Here is a 19,978-nt window from a genome sequence, read left to right as displayed (position 1 = left end):
TTGCAGTTAAAACGATTATCCAAGAATTAATCATGCAAAAGAAATGGAGACATATGGCTTAAAACGAAGCTAAGTGTAGCTACAGTTTCAACAAACCTACAGAATTCCTTCATAAAAGTTTTTCAAAAGTATATAGATATTAACATGGAGAAAACGTTTGTTATCTGAACTGGGACCATCAACAAGGATCCATGACGCCACCATAGTCGACCCTGACAAGGTAAATGACGAGCACTACTTACTACAAAATTGACAACTGCATCATTCTTTGTTCTTCTGTAAAAAGTTCAAGGGTTTATGGCTTCTCACCTTGTGCCAAGTGGACAATGCATCCATAATAATAACATCATCGCCAACACCTTGCTTCGAACAACTCCTCCAACACTGTTCATGATGTCGACGCTTCAACTTTGTGATCCTTAAAGCAAACACTTAGTTGCCGTTGAAACCACAAGTAGTGGTCACGTATTTCTCTATCTATGATTCCAAAATTAACCGCAAATAAAACTATGGTGTTAAATGTCATATGTGATATAATTTCTAAAAATATAACTTTTTCTGAATGTCATGTCCCAATACAGGGTTGTGACTGGCACCAAAGTTTTGGTGACATGATCCATTTTAATTAAACTTTGTCCAAACTATGATTAATTAATAGGGAAGAGTGTAATAAAAGAACTTATGAATGAAGCTTTCTGACCAATTAGAATGGAGACATATCCAGCAATCGTCAAATGCACACAACTATAGATATGTTTTCACACGTAAACTAACAGTTGCATACCATTCATCAGGTAAATAAAACAAAATATGTGTTTTATCTTGATTTATTCTAATCTGTTTATCAAACGAAATTTGACAATTAATCGTCCAATATGGAAAATGCAGTGGATCAAATGCAACAAGTGCACAATAATTAATTGTATTAATCATTAAACAGTATGGTCACTGTGATTACCAGGAATATAAAGCATTTATCATATATCTCAACAGACTATGATATAGTAACAATTATTTTTGACAACTTTTTGTGTGTTACTGTTTTATTGACCAATTATAAATTATCCGTTGTAAAAAAAACATTTTCTTATCTTAAAATATGAAACATTATTATCCCCTGCTTATTATAGTTAGGAAATGTCTTATCTATACTATAATTATTCTTTAAAAAATAGTGTTACCAATTATTCTAGTTATAGTTAGAATAATAATCGTAGTTTTAAATGGAACCTTACTAAAAAAACATCCTCTTTTATGGTTTGAAATGAAACAACTGATGAAATATTTTTTAAGAAAACGAGCCTTTTCCGGTATTTATAGTATCGAAACAATTAATTGAACTCATATAATTTTAGGAAAATGATACTCGAACAACCAAATTTGACAACATTTGGACACAGCACACGTGTCAGCGTTTGAGCGGCCCACGTTTTGGTTGGAAAAAGCTGCTGCAGTCTGAGAATTTATGATGAAACCTGGACGTGGCGAGGACGGGCACACGGGCACGGGCAGTTTGGGGTGTGCGTTTCAAAAATTAAAATGAAAATGAAATATCACTTGGAAAGGGAGCGGTTAGGGGTTTTTGTTTGGCGTTTGAAATTTGAATTTCATTTTTGAACAATTTTAGAGAGAAGTGAAGGTTGAGAGAGAGAGTGAGAGCCCGAGAGAGTTGGAGAAAGGGAGTTCGAGAGAGAGAGAGGTCCGACGGATTGCTTACCGGAGTGCCGCCGGACAACGTTGAAGGCCGTGTCGGAGCTATTCAACCCCTCCAGCCGGTTCCGATTCACGGTCGCCGCAGCTCCGACGTTGGCCAACGATACGAAGGCGGCATCGTCTTCCCTCCAACCCAGCGAACTAGGGGCGCGTTCTGAGTCTCGATTCGTCCCACCTGCTTCCCTCCCTGTGCCGGACCTTTGCATTCACCGCCGGAGCATCGCCGGAGTGCCGCCGGAGTGTCGACTGTTCGGTGGACGAAAAAGAGGGGTTTAGGTTTAGGTTTCTTTCCCATTTGGGGAGGTTTAGGGTTTGGTTTCTTTCCCATTTTCATGTATTGAACTGAGTCTCTTTGAAATTTTCTAGTTGAATCTGTTTCTCCACTCAAGTTTCTTATTCATTTTACGCTTTAACTGTTCATTGTACTGCAAGTTTTACTGTTCATCATCTCTTTCACGCTGCCATGGTAGGATTTTATTGTTCATGCTTGCTTTCAGTCGCTGGTTCCATTCAAGTTTGTGTTTCTGGGTTTGCGTTTTATGCTTAAGTTTAATTTGTGCATGAACGTAAGGTCATACTACGCGTTTTATGGTTCCATTCAAACTTTGATGTTTCAGCCTAAGCGTTCGGTTTTGGTGTTTTAGACTGAGCACGGTGGCAGCAACTTGGCGGTTTGGGTGGAAGGTTTCTGAGGAAGATGATGACGGTGTTGAACTGGTCACGGTGGAGAGTTACAGTGGTGCAATGGTGATGAAGGTGCTAGACGGTAGTATTGAGGATGGCAATGGTGGCTGAGGGGGCTTGGGATGATGACGGCTGTGACTCAAAGATGGGTTCCTGGTGGTCCCGTGGAGGTGCAACCTGGTGGCTGATGAGTGAAGTGGTCACGGTATTTGGCGGGGGTCAGAGGTGGTGATTGAATATGCCGTGAAAATGGATAATGATGTTGGTGGTGGAGTTCGGTTTGAATATGCCCAGGTGACCTTGCTGGAGATTCCGTTTCATACCGAACGCTCACAGTCTGAATCATACCGAACGCTCACAATCAGTAACACAGAACCAAGAGCGAGCGTTAAAAGCATATGCAATTTCGAGCGTTCGTTCGTTTTGGTTTAGTGATCGGGGCGTTCGTCCTTAAAGAGACCGAACGTTCAATCACACAGTACAAAGAATGGTTCCTTGGGCATTGTCAACACTCAATTTCGTCCAGGTTGATTAATAAATTTACTTTCATCATAAAGAAAAAATAAAATAAAAATAAATAAAATAAAATAAAATAAAATAAAATAAAAAAAATAAAAAAATAAAAAATTAATAAAAAAAAGAAGGAAGAAAGGACGTTCGGCTTTTGACTGTTGCTGTGACCGTTCGTCCTCAACTGTGAGCCGTTAGGACGTTAGGAGCGCATCATTTGGCTGTCAGCATCGAGAAGAGAACGCCCATCCAACAGCAAGCCAGGACGCTCGTCCAGCGCGCAGCGTAGAGGACGCTCGGCCAGCGCTCAGAGAAGGCTCGTCCAGCGCGGAGAGGACGCTCGTCCAGAAAGTGGACGCTCGTCCAGAGAGCGGAGATCGCTCGCCCAGCTAGCGGAGAACGCTCGCCCAGCTAGCGGAGAACGCTCGCACAGACGCTTGGCGCCCAGAGGGGACGCTCGTCCAGCGCGCAGCGGACGCTCGTCCAGCGCGCAGAGGACGCTCGTCCAGCGCGCACAGGAGGCTCGTCCAGCAAGTGGACGCTCGTCCAGCAAGTGGACGCTCGTCCAGTAAGTGAACGCTCGTCCAGTAAGTGGACGCTCGTCCAGAGAGCGGAGATCGCTCGCCCAGCTAGCGAACAACGCTGACTGAGGACGCTCGTCCAGACGCTTGTCGCCTAGAGGGGACGCTCGTCTAGCGCGCACAGAGGAGGCTCGAACGGTAGATGTAAGTATAAATGAAGGAGCCATTCGATCTCTAACAGACCGAACGGTATGAAGATTAAGAACGAACGGTCGATAAACAACAAGCATGAACACAGAGACAAGCCGAACGTCACAGAGGAAGTAAAAATCAGATGAAAGATGGACGAACGACTCTAACAGTGACGTTAAAGACCGAACGGTTTGACAGGCAGAAACAGTAAACGTGCAGAATTCAAAACCAGCAGAAACGCAATTGCAGGAACAGTAAACTCGCACAATAAAGCTATCAGTACAAACAAACGTAAAAATTAAATTTCAAACAATCAACAACAGTATAAATTAAATGGCAGACACACAACAACACAGATCAGATTTCAGAAGAAATTTAATCGCATCAGTAGAATAAAATTGACAATTTAGTAAAAGGAAATTAAATGACATTGTTCATTCAAATTAAAATTCATTACAATACAGAAAGCCAAATTCTCAAGTCTCGTTCTGGTGCTGCCTCGTGCGTTTCCAGCCAGGTTGCCATGCTGTTGTCTCCCATTAGCAACCTTTAATGAATTTCTTCCATCACTCTTTTGCTTCTCTGTCAGATAAAGCCATGTGGGGCCCTCCATTTTGTTTACACTTCTGCATGTTCTGCACACCATCGCTGCCCCAAAATCCAACACTTAACAAATGAAATATCACAAATAAAGAAAGAAAACAACATAAATCCCTCACCTTAATCTCATTCTCTTACATATTCAACAAAATTGGCTGCTGCATGAAAATAACCTTCTTCCGTTTCTTTATCTAGGTTGAAAGGCTCAATTTGAATCCCGTCATCGACAAAATTCTCGCTATCCTGCCACAAGATATCACACATCACTGCCTGCCTATCTTTTACGTATCCAGTAACAGCTCATACATAACCAAAATCATCCACAAACAACATCATGCACGTATTCAACATTCATTCCACTGAAATAAAAAAAAAAACTAACCTTGAGTGAACACGAGGTGTGGCGGTTGGAACAGAGACGATTGCCTACGGTGTGGGTGGGACTGACAACCCGGAAAACCCCTCTTTTTCGTCCACCGTGCAGTCGCCACTCCGGCGGCACTCCGGCGGTGAATGCAAAGATCCGGCACAGGGAGGGAAGCAGGTGGGACGAAGCGAGACTCAGAACGCGCACCTAGTTCGCTGGGCCGGAGGGAAGACGACGCCGTCTTCGTTCGCCAACGTCGGAGCTGCGGCGACCGTGAATCGGAACCGGCTGGAGGAGTTGAGGACCTCCGACGGCCTTCAACGTTGTCCGGCGGCACTCCGGCAAGCAATCCGTCGGACCTCTCTCTCTCGAACTCCCTTTCTCCAACTCTCTCGGGCTCTCACTCTCTCTCTCAACCTTCACTTCTCTCTAAAATTGTTCAAAAATGAAATTCAAATTTCAAACGCCAAACAAAAACCCCTGACCGCTCCCTTTCCAAGTGATATTTCATTTTCATTTTAATTTTTGAAACACACACCCCAAACTGCCCGTGCCCGTGTGCCCGTCCTCGCCACGTCCAGGTTTCATCAGAAATTCTCAGACTGCAGCAGCTTTTTCCAACCAAAACGTGGGCCGTTCAAACGCTGACACGTGTGCTGTGTCCAAATGTTGTCAAATTTGGTTGTTCGAGTATCATTTTCCATTCTATATCAACATAGAATAGTATTACAGATGTTATCATTTGTAAAAAAGAAAGAAATAAATTCAGTAATTTAAAAAAAAAATACATACTATATTGATGTAATTAAAGGTCAAATATTAATTAAAATCAAAACGTTTTAAAAAACATTATTAAATACAATAAAAGTAGTTAAATAACTATATATATTTTTCAAAAAGTGTAATTCTTTAACTAAATATATATAGCTTATGCAGGATAAGAAAGTGCATGTACCACATCGAAAGGAAGCGCACATCATGCATTTATTGCCTCGACAATACAATACAGCAACCCAATAGACCAACAGATATTAGCATGTATATTTCAAATTCACGCAGACACTGCAAAGGTGCAATTGGACAAAAATCTCTATTCGTTGAAGTGGATGGTGGGAATTCGCGCCTCCCAATGCCAAGCTTTCTTTGAGCCAAATAAACGACAACAAGAAAGATAGAAAAAGAAAGACAAAACGACAACAGAAATAGCTAAAAAACTTTCCATCGTTCAAATACGTATTATTATCTGCTGAAAGGAAAATCGTAAAAACCCGAAATAGGTGTTGTGTTGACTAGGACGTTCTTTCGTCACCTTCTCATTTTATCAAGTATTTTTCAAATTACTATTTTATTTTATCGAGGTGGGGCCGAGGAGCGTTTAAACAGTGACCGCATACGCGCACATTTGGCCATTAGTTCATTACCTTAACCCCGCTCCTCTTCCTTTTCTGCCTCTCTTCATATTCCAAGTCAAACACTTATCAACTCACTCTTTCAGCTCTTCAGAAGCCAACACACCCATTCAAATCCAATCCTCGTTCTGCTTCTTTTATTTTCCATCACACTAACTTAAGATATTTCATTCTTCTTTCTTCTTTCGGGGTAAGTTTCTTTCTTTTTTCTCTATCTATTTCTTCATGTTGTGTTATGTATCAGTGTGTCAACTTAGGTGTTGCTAAAGTTATGTTCTTGGACCTGAAGTAGTAGTTAGTACATTCTACTTTTTTACTGCTGTTTGATTTCGGAGTTCTTTCTGTTTGATTTTGAAGTTCATGAGGCAGTTCATTTTGTTTTAAACTAAATTTAAATGAGAGTATATTCACAGTCTCAATATAGTAGTCTAATCCTTTTCCCATTCAAATATTTCATGTTTGGCTGTTTATCAGACTATATAAATTACAATAACTTCTTAGGCAATGGTAATGCTGATAAAGAATAACACAAAACAGAGCAGTTCAGTTGTGTTTGATATTATAAAAGGAAAGGGAAATAAACTGAATGATATCATTTGATTAGAGAATCGAGTTTGAAATACAAGAAAGTCTGTGTTTAGCAACAGGGCAAGGACTCGCTAACAAACTTGTATAGCTAGAATAACTTACTAAAACTACTGACAGAAAGCTTATCTAAAATCAACAAAAACACCAGAATTTAAAGTTCCTTCATCTTTAGCTACAATGATTCAGATAAACCATGTTAAAGAGAAAAAAAAGATTACTGTGCAATACTATACTGTGGATGAAAACACCACATTTTGGTTACAGGGTGTATTTTTATTGGATTACATTACATGTTGAACAATGACATTTTTTTTATTGTAAGGTGTATTTGTAGGTGGTTTCTTTGGTTCGAATTTATTTTATTATAATAACAATACTATAAATGCTTTTTACCTGATAGTCGAATGATGTGAGCAGGGTAGAATTTTGAGATGGATCGCCGGGGTTGGCTCTGGAAGAAAAAATCATCTGATAAAAGCATCAAGGTTGAGGATGAGAAACCTGTCTCTTCTTATGAATCTGTTGTTCCAACCTTGTCTTCTGTGGCACGTGTAGATAAGGTATTTTGTTCTTTTTAGATATTCAGGAGGGAAAACGTTTTTACATGAAGTCCTTGCTACATTTCTCACTAGCCTTGTTTTTTTCTGACTTTTTTCAGCAAGACAATAGCAAAAATAAGAACTATGTTCAGATATCCATGGAGTCGTATGCTTATATGTCTGGATTGGAAGATCAAGTTGTAAACTTGGAGGATCAACTAAAAGCTTTGGAAGCAAAGCTATCTTCAGTTCATACAGAATTAAATAACAAGGATAATCTAGTTAAACAGCATGCAAAAGTTGCAGAGGAAGCAGTGTCAGGTAATTGTCATATACAAAAATGTACATAATTCCACGTAACTATTTGTCCGAAAACTGCTCAGCTACAACATTTTGCAATGACTGGATCAGTCATTCAATGACTATATTGCACTTGGTTGGTGTTGGTTAATTAAGCTTTATATGCATTTTAGGTTGGGAGAAAGCTGATGCAGAAGTTGTTTCCCTAAGATGTCAACTTGAGTCGGTATCTCTCTCTAAGCTTACCGTTGATGAGAAAGCAGCTCACCTAGATGACGCCCTAAAAGAGTGCATGAAGCAGATAAGAATTGTAAAGGAAGAAAGTGAGCATAAACTGCAGGAGGTGATTCTTATGAAATCTCATCAATGGGAGAAAAGCAAGTTAGAACTTGAAGCTCAAATAGACAATTTGGATGAAGGACTACGTCTGTTAGCCAGTGAAAATGCTGCCCTTCTAAGATCACTTCAAGAAAGTTCAAACAAAATAGTGAAACTAAAAGAAGAAAAGTCTGAAGCCGAGGGAGAGGTCGAGCTTCTAACGAAGAGTGTTCAGTCAAAAGAGAAAGAAATATCTTCTTTGAAGTATGAGGTGCATGTAATTTCTAAGGAGCTAGATATCCGAAACGAAGAGAAGAATATGATTATGAGATCTGCAGAAGTGGCAAACAAGCAGCACACAGAGGATGTCAAGAACATTGCCAAGCTAGAGAATGAGTGCCAACGACTTCGTGGTCTGTTGAGAAAGAAATTACCTGGGGCTGCTGCGTTGGCACAAATGAAGCTAGAAGTTGAGAGTTCACATCATGTCATCAGTGCATCCCATCCCAGAAAAACTCCTTCAAAAAGTGATAACCTGCAAGAATCTGAGTTTCTTTCCAAAAAATTACAGGTGTTGGAAGAAGAAACAAGGACATTGAAAGGAGCATTGGCCTCAAGTAATGCTGAACTGCAGGCTTCTAAAAACTTGTATGCTAAAACAGTTGGCAGACTTAAGCACTTGGAAGCAGAGAGGCATCAAGAAAGAAGCACCCAGAAAGCAATTTTGGCAAACAATTATGAAAACTCCTTTAGAAGAATTTACAGCTACTCACCGAGCATTACTTCTATCTCTGATAATGGACACGAGGATCCAGAAAGTCCTGTTGAGTCCTGTGCAACATCAATTATTGACCATTCTGATATAAATAGAATTGGAAGTGTAGGTAAATTTGAGAATCATAGGAGTGAAACTGTCTCAGAACTGATGGATGACTTTTTGGAAGTGGAGAAGATGGCATGTTTATCAGACAATGGTGGTGTACCTCTTGGCATCATTAGTAAAACTAGAGATACAGCCGAAGATAAAAAGGAGACTAGTTGTTTATCTTCAAATCAAAATTGTTTTGACACGACGAACCAAACTGAAAGTAATAACCCCGATAAGGCAGCTGAACATGATGTGCATATGCAAGATCTTGAAGAAAAAAAGCTGATGTTACAGGAAAACATGCAACTTCTAGAAGAACTGAAAGCACAATTGGCGTCGTCCCACAAATCATGCAGTTTAACTGAAATTCAGCTGAAATGTATGACCGAGTCTTACAAGTCGCTTCAAACTCGTGTAGAGGAGTTAGAAACTGAAAATAAGTATTTAAAGGAAAAGATGGATGAGCTAAAGAATGATCTTACAGAGGAAAAACAAAGTCATCACGATGCTTTGGTGAGATACAAAGAAATTGAGGAGAAAATGCAAAGGTTAGCTCTGAGCCTTAATCGGAAACAATGACATGATTTTTAAACTGTATAATTCGAGCTCTGTTTCTTCAACTTGATATGTGATCCTTTCTAAAATTTTGGTGTGTTTGCCACTTGAAGGGACCCGTGCTCGGTGTGTGCATCGAATTCAACAGCAAACTCCGGGAAGGTATGTACATTTGCATCTTCAAATAAAACTGTTGTTTGATGCAACTCCTGTCATATGTTTGTCTTTGTTTGAACTTGGTAAAATAAACCTCTTTTGTTTAACGTAAAAGAAGCAATTATGTCCTTTTTCTCCTCGGTGTTTTCTAATCTCTTCATGACAACAGGATAAAGAGCTAGCAGCTGCAGAGAAAAGGCTGGCAGAATGCCAGGAGACTCTTTCTATACTTGGTAGACAGTTGCAAGCCATGTGCCCCCAGATAGGTGTAACCACGACCCATCATAGTAAAAGGCTTCAAGTGAATGAAAAGTTAGCCAAACCATCTTATGGCTGGTCTAATTCTTACGGATCCTGTAACTCAAATGAAATTGAGCATGCTGAGGCATGTAGCGTTGTGGCTGATGAGTTTTCATCTCAAAACTCTGGTGCGACATCATGCCTTTCAGACACCGAAGGCAACTTTTGGTTAAACTCTTAAGTTATATGCTTTCTGAATCAAATTCCTATTCTTCTGCCTCTGCTGCATGGAAGAATCAATAAATTCTCATAGTTAGCAGAGAGAAGTAGTCACTAACATTGTTACTTTCGTTTTCTTGATCGTTGGGAGCTCCCCAATGATGTTGTACATAGGTTCATGTGTGTCTGTATTTCTCTTCGATATATAGATTTTGATTTTGGGTAAACATAGCATCCCAAGTCACCTTCTGAATCCATTCCTGCCTCGTTGCACTACGTCACGCTATTGTGTCTTTTTTCATTCTTAAAAATATCATGAAAAATAACTATATTATCTTCGCACCTTTCTTATCTTAAGTTCGAGTAATGATAGAATGCCATGTATTTATATTTATTTGACACATAAAAAAGTAAAATGGTTATAAAAAATAATTTTTTGTAGTTTTTTAAAAAAAAGTAAAAAGTAAAAAATGAGAACATGAGAAAATATAGTATGAAATGAATATAAAAGAATTCATGTGTGTCGAACTATTCTAAGATAATATTTATGTCTTAATACTTTTTTCTTAAAATCGCGTTTTATAACCTTCATCTTCATTACTGTTTATATTTTTTCCAACAAATCTTTTTAATCAACCTTATTTTTCTTCAAATTAAAAAATAAAAATAAAAAGACAAAAATGTGAAAAATTAAGTTTTGAAGAATAAAGGAGGAATATGAATTTTAGATTTACGACGAGACGTTTAATAATGGAAAAAGGAACCAAGAAATAAATATTAAACTAAAATCACAAATAAAGAGGAATCAACATAAAAGGAGGAGAGGAAGGTGGTGTTAGAAAGAATTATCTGAAAAGGAGAATAAAATAGGAAAGCGAAAGGTATATTTAGTAACAGGGGCCCATAAGTATCACTAACTTAAGAGTGTTTCATCCTACACCTCCAACGTCTCATTCTGCACCTCCAAAAATTCCAATTTTAACCTTCTAACATTTCATTCTTATCCTACACCTCAAACTTTTTCAAAACTTTCAATTTTAACTTTAAAAAATATCTTTTCATTTTTTTCTTTTTCTTATTAAAAACACTCTACACCACCTTAATAATAATTAAATTTAAAATTCAAATATTATTTAATATAATTTTATATTTTAATAATTATTAATGATTTATATTATAATATTAGTTATATTAAAATTATAAAAATAAAATAATAAAAATAAAAATAATAACAATAAATAAAAAATTATATTAAATAAAATATTTAATATATTTAAATATATTAAATTATATTAAAATACTAAAATAAATTAAATACTTATTAAAATTTAAATAAAAGACAAAATTTTAAAAATAATTATTTATTTAAAATCAAATAAAATTATATTAAATAAAATAATTAAATACATTAAAATTATATTAAAATATTAAATTAAATTAAATAATTATTAAAATTTAAATAAAAAATAAATTTCTAAAAACAATTGTTGATCGGATATGGATATCCGTAATATTACTTATCGGATATGCATATCCGATTAACAAATCTTTTCAAAATTTTGTTTTTTTAACTTTAATAATTATTGGATTTAATTTAATATTTTAATATAATTTAATATAATTTAATATATTTAAATACATTATTATAAATATTTTTTTTTATTATTATTAATTTTATTTTTATTATTTTATTTATAAGTTTTTAATACAATTATTATTATAATATAAATTATATTTTAATAATTATTAAAATATAAAATTATATTAAATAATATTTAAATTTTAAACTAAATTAAATTATTATTAAAGTGGTGAATAAGAAAGAAAAGAAAATGAAAAAATATTCATTAAAGTTGAAAATGAAAATTTTGAAAAAGTTAAAGGTGTAGGATGAAATGTTAGAAGGTTAAAAATGTAATTTTTGGAGGTGCAGGATGATATCTTGGAGGTGTAGGATGAAACACTCCTAACTTAAACTAATCTTCTAAAGCCCATTTAGGCAGTTATTGGGCTCTAATGGTCCGGGCCCGATCTCAAAATTTACTAAGTTGCAATCTACGTCAAACACAAAACGGTGTCGCGTCAGCTATATATTACCTGCAAAGCCAAAACCCTAGCTTCCGATCTATCCTTCTTCCCTCCCCGCGGCGCACTCAAACGCAGGCTAGTGAATCGGAATGGGAAGGGTAATTCGCGCACAGCGTAAGGGTGCGGGGTCCGTTTTCAAGTCCCACACCCACCACCGCAAGGGTCCGGCGAGGTTCCGCAGCCTCGACTTTGGCGAACGCAACGGCTACCTGAAGGGAGTGGTCACCGATATCATCCACGACCCCGGTCGAGGTGCCCCTCTTGCGAAGGTCACTTTCCGCCATCCCTTCCGCTACAAGAAGCAGACAGAACTATTCGTTGCGGCCGAAGGTCTATATACTGGCCAGTTCCTCTACTGCGGCAAGAAGGCAACCCTCGTAGTTGGCAACGTCTTGCCCCTCCGATCCATCCCCGAGGGTGCCGTCATCTGCAATGTTGAACACCATGTAGGTGATCGCGGTGTCTTCGCCAGAGCATCCGGTGACTACGCCATTGTTATCAGCCACAACCCCGATAATGACACCTCAAGGTTCCTACTCGCACCTTTACATTTTGTCTCAGGATTATTGCTTTGCGTAATGGCGGTATTTTATTTTATTTTACTGTTAACGAAGGTTAGTGATGCAATACCATTTATTTATTTATTAAAAAAATACAAAACTGAATTATAACCTGTAATCCTTTACATAATCAGGGAAGTGAAAGCTTGACATTTAGTTCAGTTCTGCAAGAATAATGTTCATAACAGAAAATAAGAAGAAAATTAAATAAACTTGTCCAGTAGTTTTAATTAGCTTATTGATGAGTTAAAAATAAGTGTTTAAAGAAGCTAATGGTGTTGAACTTGCCCAAATTAGCTGATAGAAAATTAATTATTTTTAACTTATTTTTTTCTTCTAAAGTGTACAAAGCGGCCTGTCGTGTTCTTATTGTAGAGCAAGTTATATTCTCAATACCAATTCTGTATGTTTATGTAATATCTATCGTTTTGGTCATTTTAGAGGAGATTGATTTTGTAAAGTGGATGTTTGCTCCATGGGAAACTGTGCAAGTGTTTGAATGCATTTTTGCACTCTTTTGGCAGGATCAAGCTTCCTTCTGGAGCGAAGAAGATTGTGCCGAGTGCATGTAGGGCAATGATTGGGCAAGTTGCGGGTGGAGGGAGAACTGAGAAGCCTCTTCTTAAGGCTGGTAATGCTTACCACAAGTTTAGAGTGAAGAGGAACTGCTGGCCTAAGGTGCGTGGTGTGGCTATGAACCCAGTTGAGCATCCTCACGGAGGAGGTAACCACCAGCACATTGGGCATGCTAGTACTGTCAGACGTGATGCTCCTCCTGGCCAGAAGGTCGGTCTCATTGCTGCCAGGAGAACTGGTCGTCTCAGGGGGCAAGCTGCTGCCACTGCTTCTAAAGCTGACAAGACTACTTAAGGAGATTGTTAGAGATATGCTTAATTACAAATTTTCAAATTTTGTTTCATCGATAGTTTGTGTTCATCTGTTTGGGTACTTTTTTGAGCACCATATCCACCATAAATATGAAGCTTGTAATATGCGGTGTTTTATATCTGATTAAGATCTGTTCAATCCTGCTGTTTGTCAATCATTTGATGATTTGATCTCGTTGGAACTAGGAACGTTCTAGTATGGTTTCTTTCCTTTTGTAGACCATTATTTCATTGATCAACTTAGTCTTGTTTGCCAGTATTGTAGTCCTGTTTTTCTTTCGTTAGTGATTTGAATTAAACATTCCTGGCTAAACACAATGAAATTAATAGCATATATTATACTCATAATTAATGTATTTTTAATAACAAATATATAATATTTATTTTAATAATTTTATTAATGATTTCAACAATGACTTAGAAATTCCTCTTAAACATGGATTGCTCAAGTTATGGGTGATAAAATGGTCAATTGGGTTCGTTTTAGCTCGATTTGATATTAGTATGTTGAAAATGCGTCATATAGAGTTAGCCTGACTCATAAGAAGGATGGTTGGTGAGCTATTCTGTCAGTTTTGATCAATATAAGTTACTAATCACCAGAATTATTAAATCTTTACCAAATTAAAATGAATCGAAATTCTAGTCAGTAATACAATAATAGCATCACAAAATGAATCCAAATCCAAAGTCATATTACAATTCACTTGTACTCACAGTATTAACAATTTCTATTATAGAATCACAAATAAAGAAAACATAATAAATTCAGGGCAAAATTAGGTCAAAATCAACAAATTGCAAATGGCTCAACACAATATGTAATTTTCTCAACATAAAGTAGGGAAAAATGCTTCAAATTAGGACAAAATCATAAAAAGGACAATTTCATATTAGGAAAAAAACGCGAAATTTATATAAATCAATGTATTCGTGGTTGTAGCTCGTGTCTGACTCCTTGTGGCTGCTGCTCTCCCTCATATCGTGTCTGACTAATAGTGGTGGTTCATGTCTGACTAGTTGTGATAGCTCGCGTTTGCGATGGATAGTCTTGTTGTGTCGCGTCTTGATCATCGTCGTGGCTCGCAACTGCCATTGATAAGGTGGAGTGGTTTGTCGTGACGGTGGGATTGAGTGCCAATAAGTGAATGTGAGATGGATTGGCAGGTCAGGCTAGATTAGGTTTGTAGGTTGAAAGTTCTATCCTGACACGACTTTTTTGTACTAGCTGATGGGCTGGGCCTGTCATCTGGCCCATTATACCAACCCTAGTTCAATGGGATTTTCATTTTGCACACCTCAATCTTGTGCTTTCTTTTTTTTTTTCCTTTTTCTTTCTTATATTCTTTATTTGAAATATAATATCAATTAAATTTATATTTGATATAAAATAGATTTAAATATATTTTTAATCATAAACTTAAAGTGAAATTAAAATTCATAATCGTTCTAAATTGTGATGTTTTTCCTCTAAGTTTTTAAACTGTTTACAATAGGAACAAGTTCCAATTTTACATTTAAGTTTGAAGATTAAAAAATATTTAATGCTATAAAGTATAATTGGGTTAAACTACTTTACTTCATTGATTTTCTCTTTTTCCTTTATCATTTCCTATTTTCTTATTTTATTAAAGAAGATTCTTTATCCCCTTATACATATTTTTTATTAATAAATTTAATGTTTATTATATATATATTATTAAAAATTAAAATAATAATTATAATAGTAATATTTTTTAAATTTATAAAAATGATGTTTTTTTCTTATGTATACATATATAAATAAATAATTTTTATTTTTTATTATATATTTATATATTAATTAATGAGAGGGAGAATCGATTCTATTATTTAGATAAGGATTAATCATTTGTCAGGTTCCTATTTGGAATGAGAATCTCAAATTGATCATTTCTTTTTCGACGTCTCAATTGGGTTTTTATTTTGTAAAATTTGAAACAATTACAACTCTGCCATTAAATTAGTCCTACCAACTTAATGTAAGGTTGACGTGACATGATTATCTATGTTTTTAATTGACATGGATTGCATTATTTGGTGTAAGTGATTCTTACATGCATATTTTATTTTATTTTCTAAAAATAAATTAGAAAGAATGAATGACATATTGGGAATGAATTTCAGAGATTGGGAATTGAATTTGTTAGAATTAGGGGATTGAATTTATTCAAATTAGAGATTGAATTTGTTTGAATTAGGGATTGAATTTCTTCGAATTAGAGATTGAATTTGTTCGAATTAGGGATTGGAAAAAAGGTAGTGAGCAATTATGGATTGTCAACCACCACCTCGTGCTATTCATCTCCATTGCGCCCGTGCTTCTTCTCTATCCTCATCCACCTATAGAGGAAAGAAAGAGAAAAACCCAAAAACATATCCAATCAAAACGTAATTCTTCCTAGTCGCAACAGTTGTGCGAGCATCAACCATAACCACTAGTCCATCATGGAACCCTAATATAGAACCAGGTTCGTTCCTCCTCATTCATCTCCATGGCAACCTATAGGAAAATCAAGCCAGCAGCCTTCGCGAGTCCTAACCGCGACATCCAAAGAACCCAGATCGCGAACATTTTCGTATCACAACCCCAAATTTTCAAAAGCCCAATTAAACCCTAAAGTCACGATCTGTTCGTAGTACTAAAATCGCACCACAAGAGCCACCACGAGAAATCCTTTCGTCCTCCATTCTCCACCGCGATGCCAACCAAATCGCAACCATGAGAACCTGTAGAGAACCCAATCACAAACCCAGAAAATAGAGAAAGTCCAGAATCACAGCTAACATTAGTTCATCTTCCTCACGCAAGACAAACAAATTCAATCCCCAATACATGAGCAAGACGCACATGGGTCATCTTCAAACTTGTTACTTCAAGAACAATGAACACCTTGGAAGAAGGGGCAAAACGAAGTTTTCCTCTTTTATTAGGGATTGAAGCAATTAGGAATTTATAAAAAAATAAAAGTTTTCCCAACTTTTTTCTAATTTCTTTTATTTGAAAATAACTAAAATCCACATGATGCCCTATTTCAGCCACGTCATTTAAAAACTAAGATGACCATGTCACGTTAAACGCCGTTTGGCCCAATTTAACAAAAAGGGTATAATTGTGGTAATTCTCACAAAACAAGGATCCAATTAAGACACCGAAAAAGAAAAGAATGAATATGAGATTCTCACCCCGAAATAGGATCTAAGGAATGATTAAACCTTTACATAATCATTCTTCTCCCTATAATGTCATGTTTAATTTTTTTTTCCTAGTATTGCAACATTGTATCAAATTGGTCGTACTTTTTAAAAAAGTTTTAATTAGAGAACAAACTTTCTCTTTCCCTCTTTTCTTATAACCAATGAGTAATGATACTTAATAGAAATTTTTTTATAATATTTTAATATAATGCATATGTTATTTTTTTATTGAGATTAAAAAATATCTAACACAATATAAATAAATAATAATCATCTTTTCTTTATACTTTACTTTCTTGTACAAAGAAAACCTGAGAAACTTTGCAACATAAAAATATGATAGTTTTACATAATTTGATATATATATATATATATATAATATCATAATATTAATATTAAATATTACAATTAATACTAATATAATTAAATTTATTTTTTAATAATAATATTAATAATATAAATAATAATATTTAGTTTATTTTTCTTTTATTTTCTTTTTTAATGAAGTCGTATAGATTTTAGTTTCTTCACTTCTTTTACCTTAAAACTTTATTTATTTTATTTAAGGATAGAAAATTCATATAATCATAAAAATCACATGTAAAATTTAATAATAAAAACTATTTAAAAAAAATTAAAAAAACAGAAAGAGTTTAAAACAAATTAAAACAGCACATTAAGTAAACATATTCTTTTTAAATAATAGTAAAAAATTATAATTTTAAAACACAATGTCTTTATTTTTAAATCGTGTTTTTATTAATATTTTATTTATATATTTTTTAAATCTATCGATTTTGATCAATTTCATTAAAAAATTGCATTAGTTTTATTTTTAAAAAATTGTTTTATTTTGTAACCACATGTTTTCGTATTACTTTATTTATTTCTTTTACTCGGTTTTGAACCATTTTTTTTTCTATAAATAGCCTAAAATTCTTTTGCAAGGTTAAATTCATCAATAACGTAAAAGTACAAGAACATTGTCTATGTTATGTATTTCTCTATTAGTTTAAACCCTCGGTTGGTCCTCGTATTTATATGGAAATCTCAAATGGGTCATCGTTTTTTTCCGGTCTCAATTGGATCATATTTTTTTGTAAAAATGAGCCAATTTTACCCTAACCGTTAAGTTGTTCCAAACGGCGTTAAATTAGGTTGAGCTGTATTTTTTGCTTTGATGACGTGGCATTATGCATTTAATTGAATGGGTGATGTGTTTTAAAATCATTAGATCTCCGTGGCTACAATGCTTCTTCTTCCTCCAATCACTGATGCAGACTCCTCCTGTAACGTCCCGGCAACTCGTAGGGACCATCGACTGCCCCCACAGATCACCACCAGGCTTTCCAGTGTGCTTTGTCCTCACTCGCACACTTTCCGGGAAAACTTCCCGGAAGGTCACCCATCCCAGAATTACTCCAGGCTAAGCACGCTTAACCATGGAGTTCTTATGAGTCAGGCTACCGAAAAGCAAATGCATTTTGGTGATATGAGTAGTCAAATCAATTCCTTTAAGATATCCTTCAACCGTATAGTCCCATACCTATACAGTCTCCAGATCCCTCTCATTCCGGTGTATGTTCGATTCATCCATGTACCCCTTCCACCCGAAGCTGCCAGAAGCCGCTCCTTGTCTGTGCCCCCTACACCATGCTTCTTGCACCGGCGTCACTCCCCGCCCTCGTCTCCGTGCCCGGGTGTCACATGCCCACCAGCTTCCGCTTGGTTCGTCCTCGAACCACACCGTACTGGGAGAGGCTAGGCTCTGATACCATCTGTAACGTCCCGGCAACTCACAGGGACCGTCAACTGCCCCCACAGATCACCACCAGGCTTTCCAGTATGCTTTGTCCTCACTCGCACACTTTCTGGGAAAACTTCCCAGAAGGTCACCCATCCCAGAATTACTCCAGGCTAAGCACGCTTAACCATGGAGTTCTTATGAGTCAGGCTACCGAAAAGCAAATGCATTTTGGTGATATGAGTAGTCAAATCAATTCCTTTAAGCTATCCTTCAACCGTATAGTCCCATACCTATACAGTCTCCAGATCCCTCTCATTCCGGTGTATGTTCGATTCATCCATGTACCCCTTCCACCCGAAGCTGCCAGGAGCCGCTCCTTGTCTGTGCCCCCTGCACCATGCTTCTTGCACCGGCGTCACTCCCCACCCTCGTCTCCGTGCCCGGGTGTCACACCTCCCGTGGACGCACAAGGATTCCGCCGTTTATGCGCTTCACACTGCGTGCTTCACGCTGCACTTTCTATCCAGAAAATCCAAGAAAGACAAAAAGTCTAAACCAAAGAATGATGTGCACAACCAGGTGACCCCTCTTCCTGAGCTAATTGCCGAGCCAACAAATGCAAGATCAGTGTCCTTTGTTGGAACACACGAGTACTTGGCCCCAGAGATCATCAAGGGTGAAGGGCATGGAAGTGTTGTGGACTGGTGGGCATTTGGGATATTCCTGTATGAGCTTCTGTTTGGTAGAACACCATTCAAAGGTCCTGCAAACCGTGCAACTTTGTTCAATGTAATTGGTGAGCCTCTAAGATTTCCAGAATCTCCAACTGTTAGCTTTGTTGCCAGAGATTTGATCAGAGGGGAGGAGCCCTAACATCGTCTCGCCTATAAACGTGGCGCCACAGATTAAAAAGAAAAACTTTGAGAGAAATTTCAGGGTTTTTTATCATAAAGAAATCTAAAGTTTTTCCCTTTGACTGGCAAGTTGAGCTAAAATTGTGAAATTTCAGTCTTGATCTAACTGCCATTCTCGCGCCTCTGTAGTTTCCAAATCCATTCAATTCCAATTTCAATTTTTCTCAAAAAGATAACAATGTTTTTTATGTCTCGTGAATTTTGGGTTTTAATTGGGTTTTGTTGTTTTGATATCAAAATGGTTTTTGTTGCAGTGTGGTGTCATTGCAGAATGGAAAACAATGGAAAAGGACTGGAAAAGTTGGAAGATGAAGTAGAAGAGGAAAAAACAAAGAAAGATTGCAGCTTTTGAGCGTTGGAAGAGATGGGAGAGAGAGAAAGTGGTGAGACAGAAGAAGAAGTTGATTTGAGATGTGACGTGAACAATTTTAAAACACATTAGCCATTCAATTTTAATGAACAATGCCACGCCATCAAAATATAAAATACTAAACTTAACGTCGTCTGAAAGCATTTAACGGTTAGGGTAAAATTGGCTCATTTTTACAAAAAATATGACCCAATTGAGACCGAAGAAAAAACGATGACCCATCTGAGATTCCCATATAAATACGAGGACCATCCAAGGGTTTAAACCTTCTCTATTTGAAATATAATCATATTTAATAGTTTTATATGGATTAAACCTTTTAGTTAACCAAAAGTAGCACATGAGAGAGCACTGACAAAGATAAAGGTTTGTTGCGTTTGTGCAAAGAGCAGAGGAGAGAGCAAATAGTGCAAAGAG

At 36.6% G+C, this 19,978-nt stretch overlaps 3 protein-coding genes and 1 long non-coding RNA gene across 4 annotated transcripts; 3 read left to right on the top strand and 1 right to left on the bottom strand.

Annotated features, from left to right (window-relative positions):
- Positions 1-4,093: 4,093 nt before the first annotated feature.
- Positions 4,094-7,083, bottom strand: LOC128194309 (uncharacterized). The gene is made up of 3 exons (XR_008245682.1): positions 6,978-7,083; positions 4,603-5,292; positions 4,094-4,463 (listed from the first exon to the last, which is right to left on the bottom strand). It is a non-coding gene; the product is annotated as an uncharacterized LOC128194309 (long non-coding RNA).
- LOC108321248 (filament-like plant protein 4) lies at positions 6,022-10,053 on the top strand. Its single transcript, XM_017552943.2, has 6 exons — positions 6,022-6,186; positions 7,002-7,144; positions 7,243-7,444; positions 7,597-9,157; positions 9,278-9,326; positions 9,490-10,053. Exons 2-6 carry the CDS (start codon positions 7,016-7,018, stop codon positions 9,799-9,801), a joined length of 2,253 nt encoding a protein of 750 aa, XP_017408432.1. The 5' UTR covers positions 6,022-6,186; positions 7,002-7,015; the 3' UTR covers positions 9,802-10,053.
- A 1,800-nt stretch (positions 10,054-11,853) lies between these two features.
- Positions 11,854-13,456, top strand: LOC108321257 (60S ribosomal protein L8-3). The gene is made up of 2 exons (XM_017552953.2): positions 11,854-12,396; positions 12,952-13,456. The coding sequence occupies exons 1-2, from the start codon at positions 11,957-11,959 to the stop codon at positions 13,295-13,297; spliced, it is 786 nt and encodes a 261-aa protein (XP_017408442.1). The 5' UTR covers positions 11,854-11,956; the 3' UTR covers positions 13,298-13,456.
- Positions 13,457-14,355: 899 nt separating this feature from the next.
- Positions 14,356-19,150, top strand: LOC108321250 (protein kinase PVPK-1-like). The gene is made up of 2 exons (XM_052869953.1): positions 14,356-14,417; positions 18,805-19,150. The coding sequence occupies exons 1-2, from the start codon at positions 14,356-14,358 to the stop codon at positions 19,148-19,150; spliced, it is 408 nt and encodes a 135-aa protein (XP_052725913.1).
- The last annotated feature ends 828 nt before the right edge of the window (positions 19,151-19,978 follow it).

The sequence above is a fragment of the Vigna angularis genome, chromosome 10, assembly GCF_016808095.1.
Source record: "Vigna angularis cultivar LongXiaoDou No.4 chromosome 10, ASM1680809v1, whole genome shotgun sequence".
Taxonomy (NCBI): domain Eukaryota; kingdom Viridiplantae; phylum Streptophyta; class Magnoliopsida; order Fabales; family Fabaceae; genus Vigna; species Vigna angularis.
This window is presented reverse-complemented; position numbering and strand designations above follow the sequence as displayed.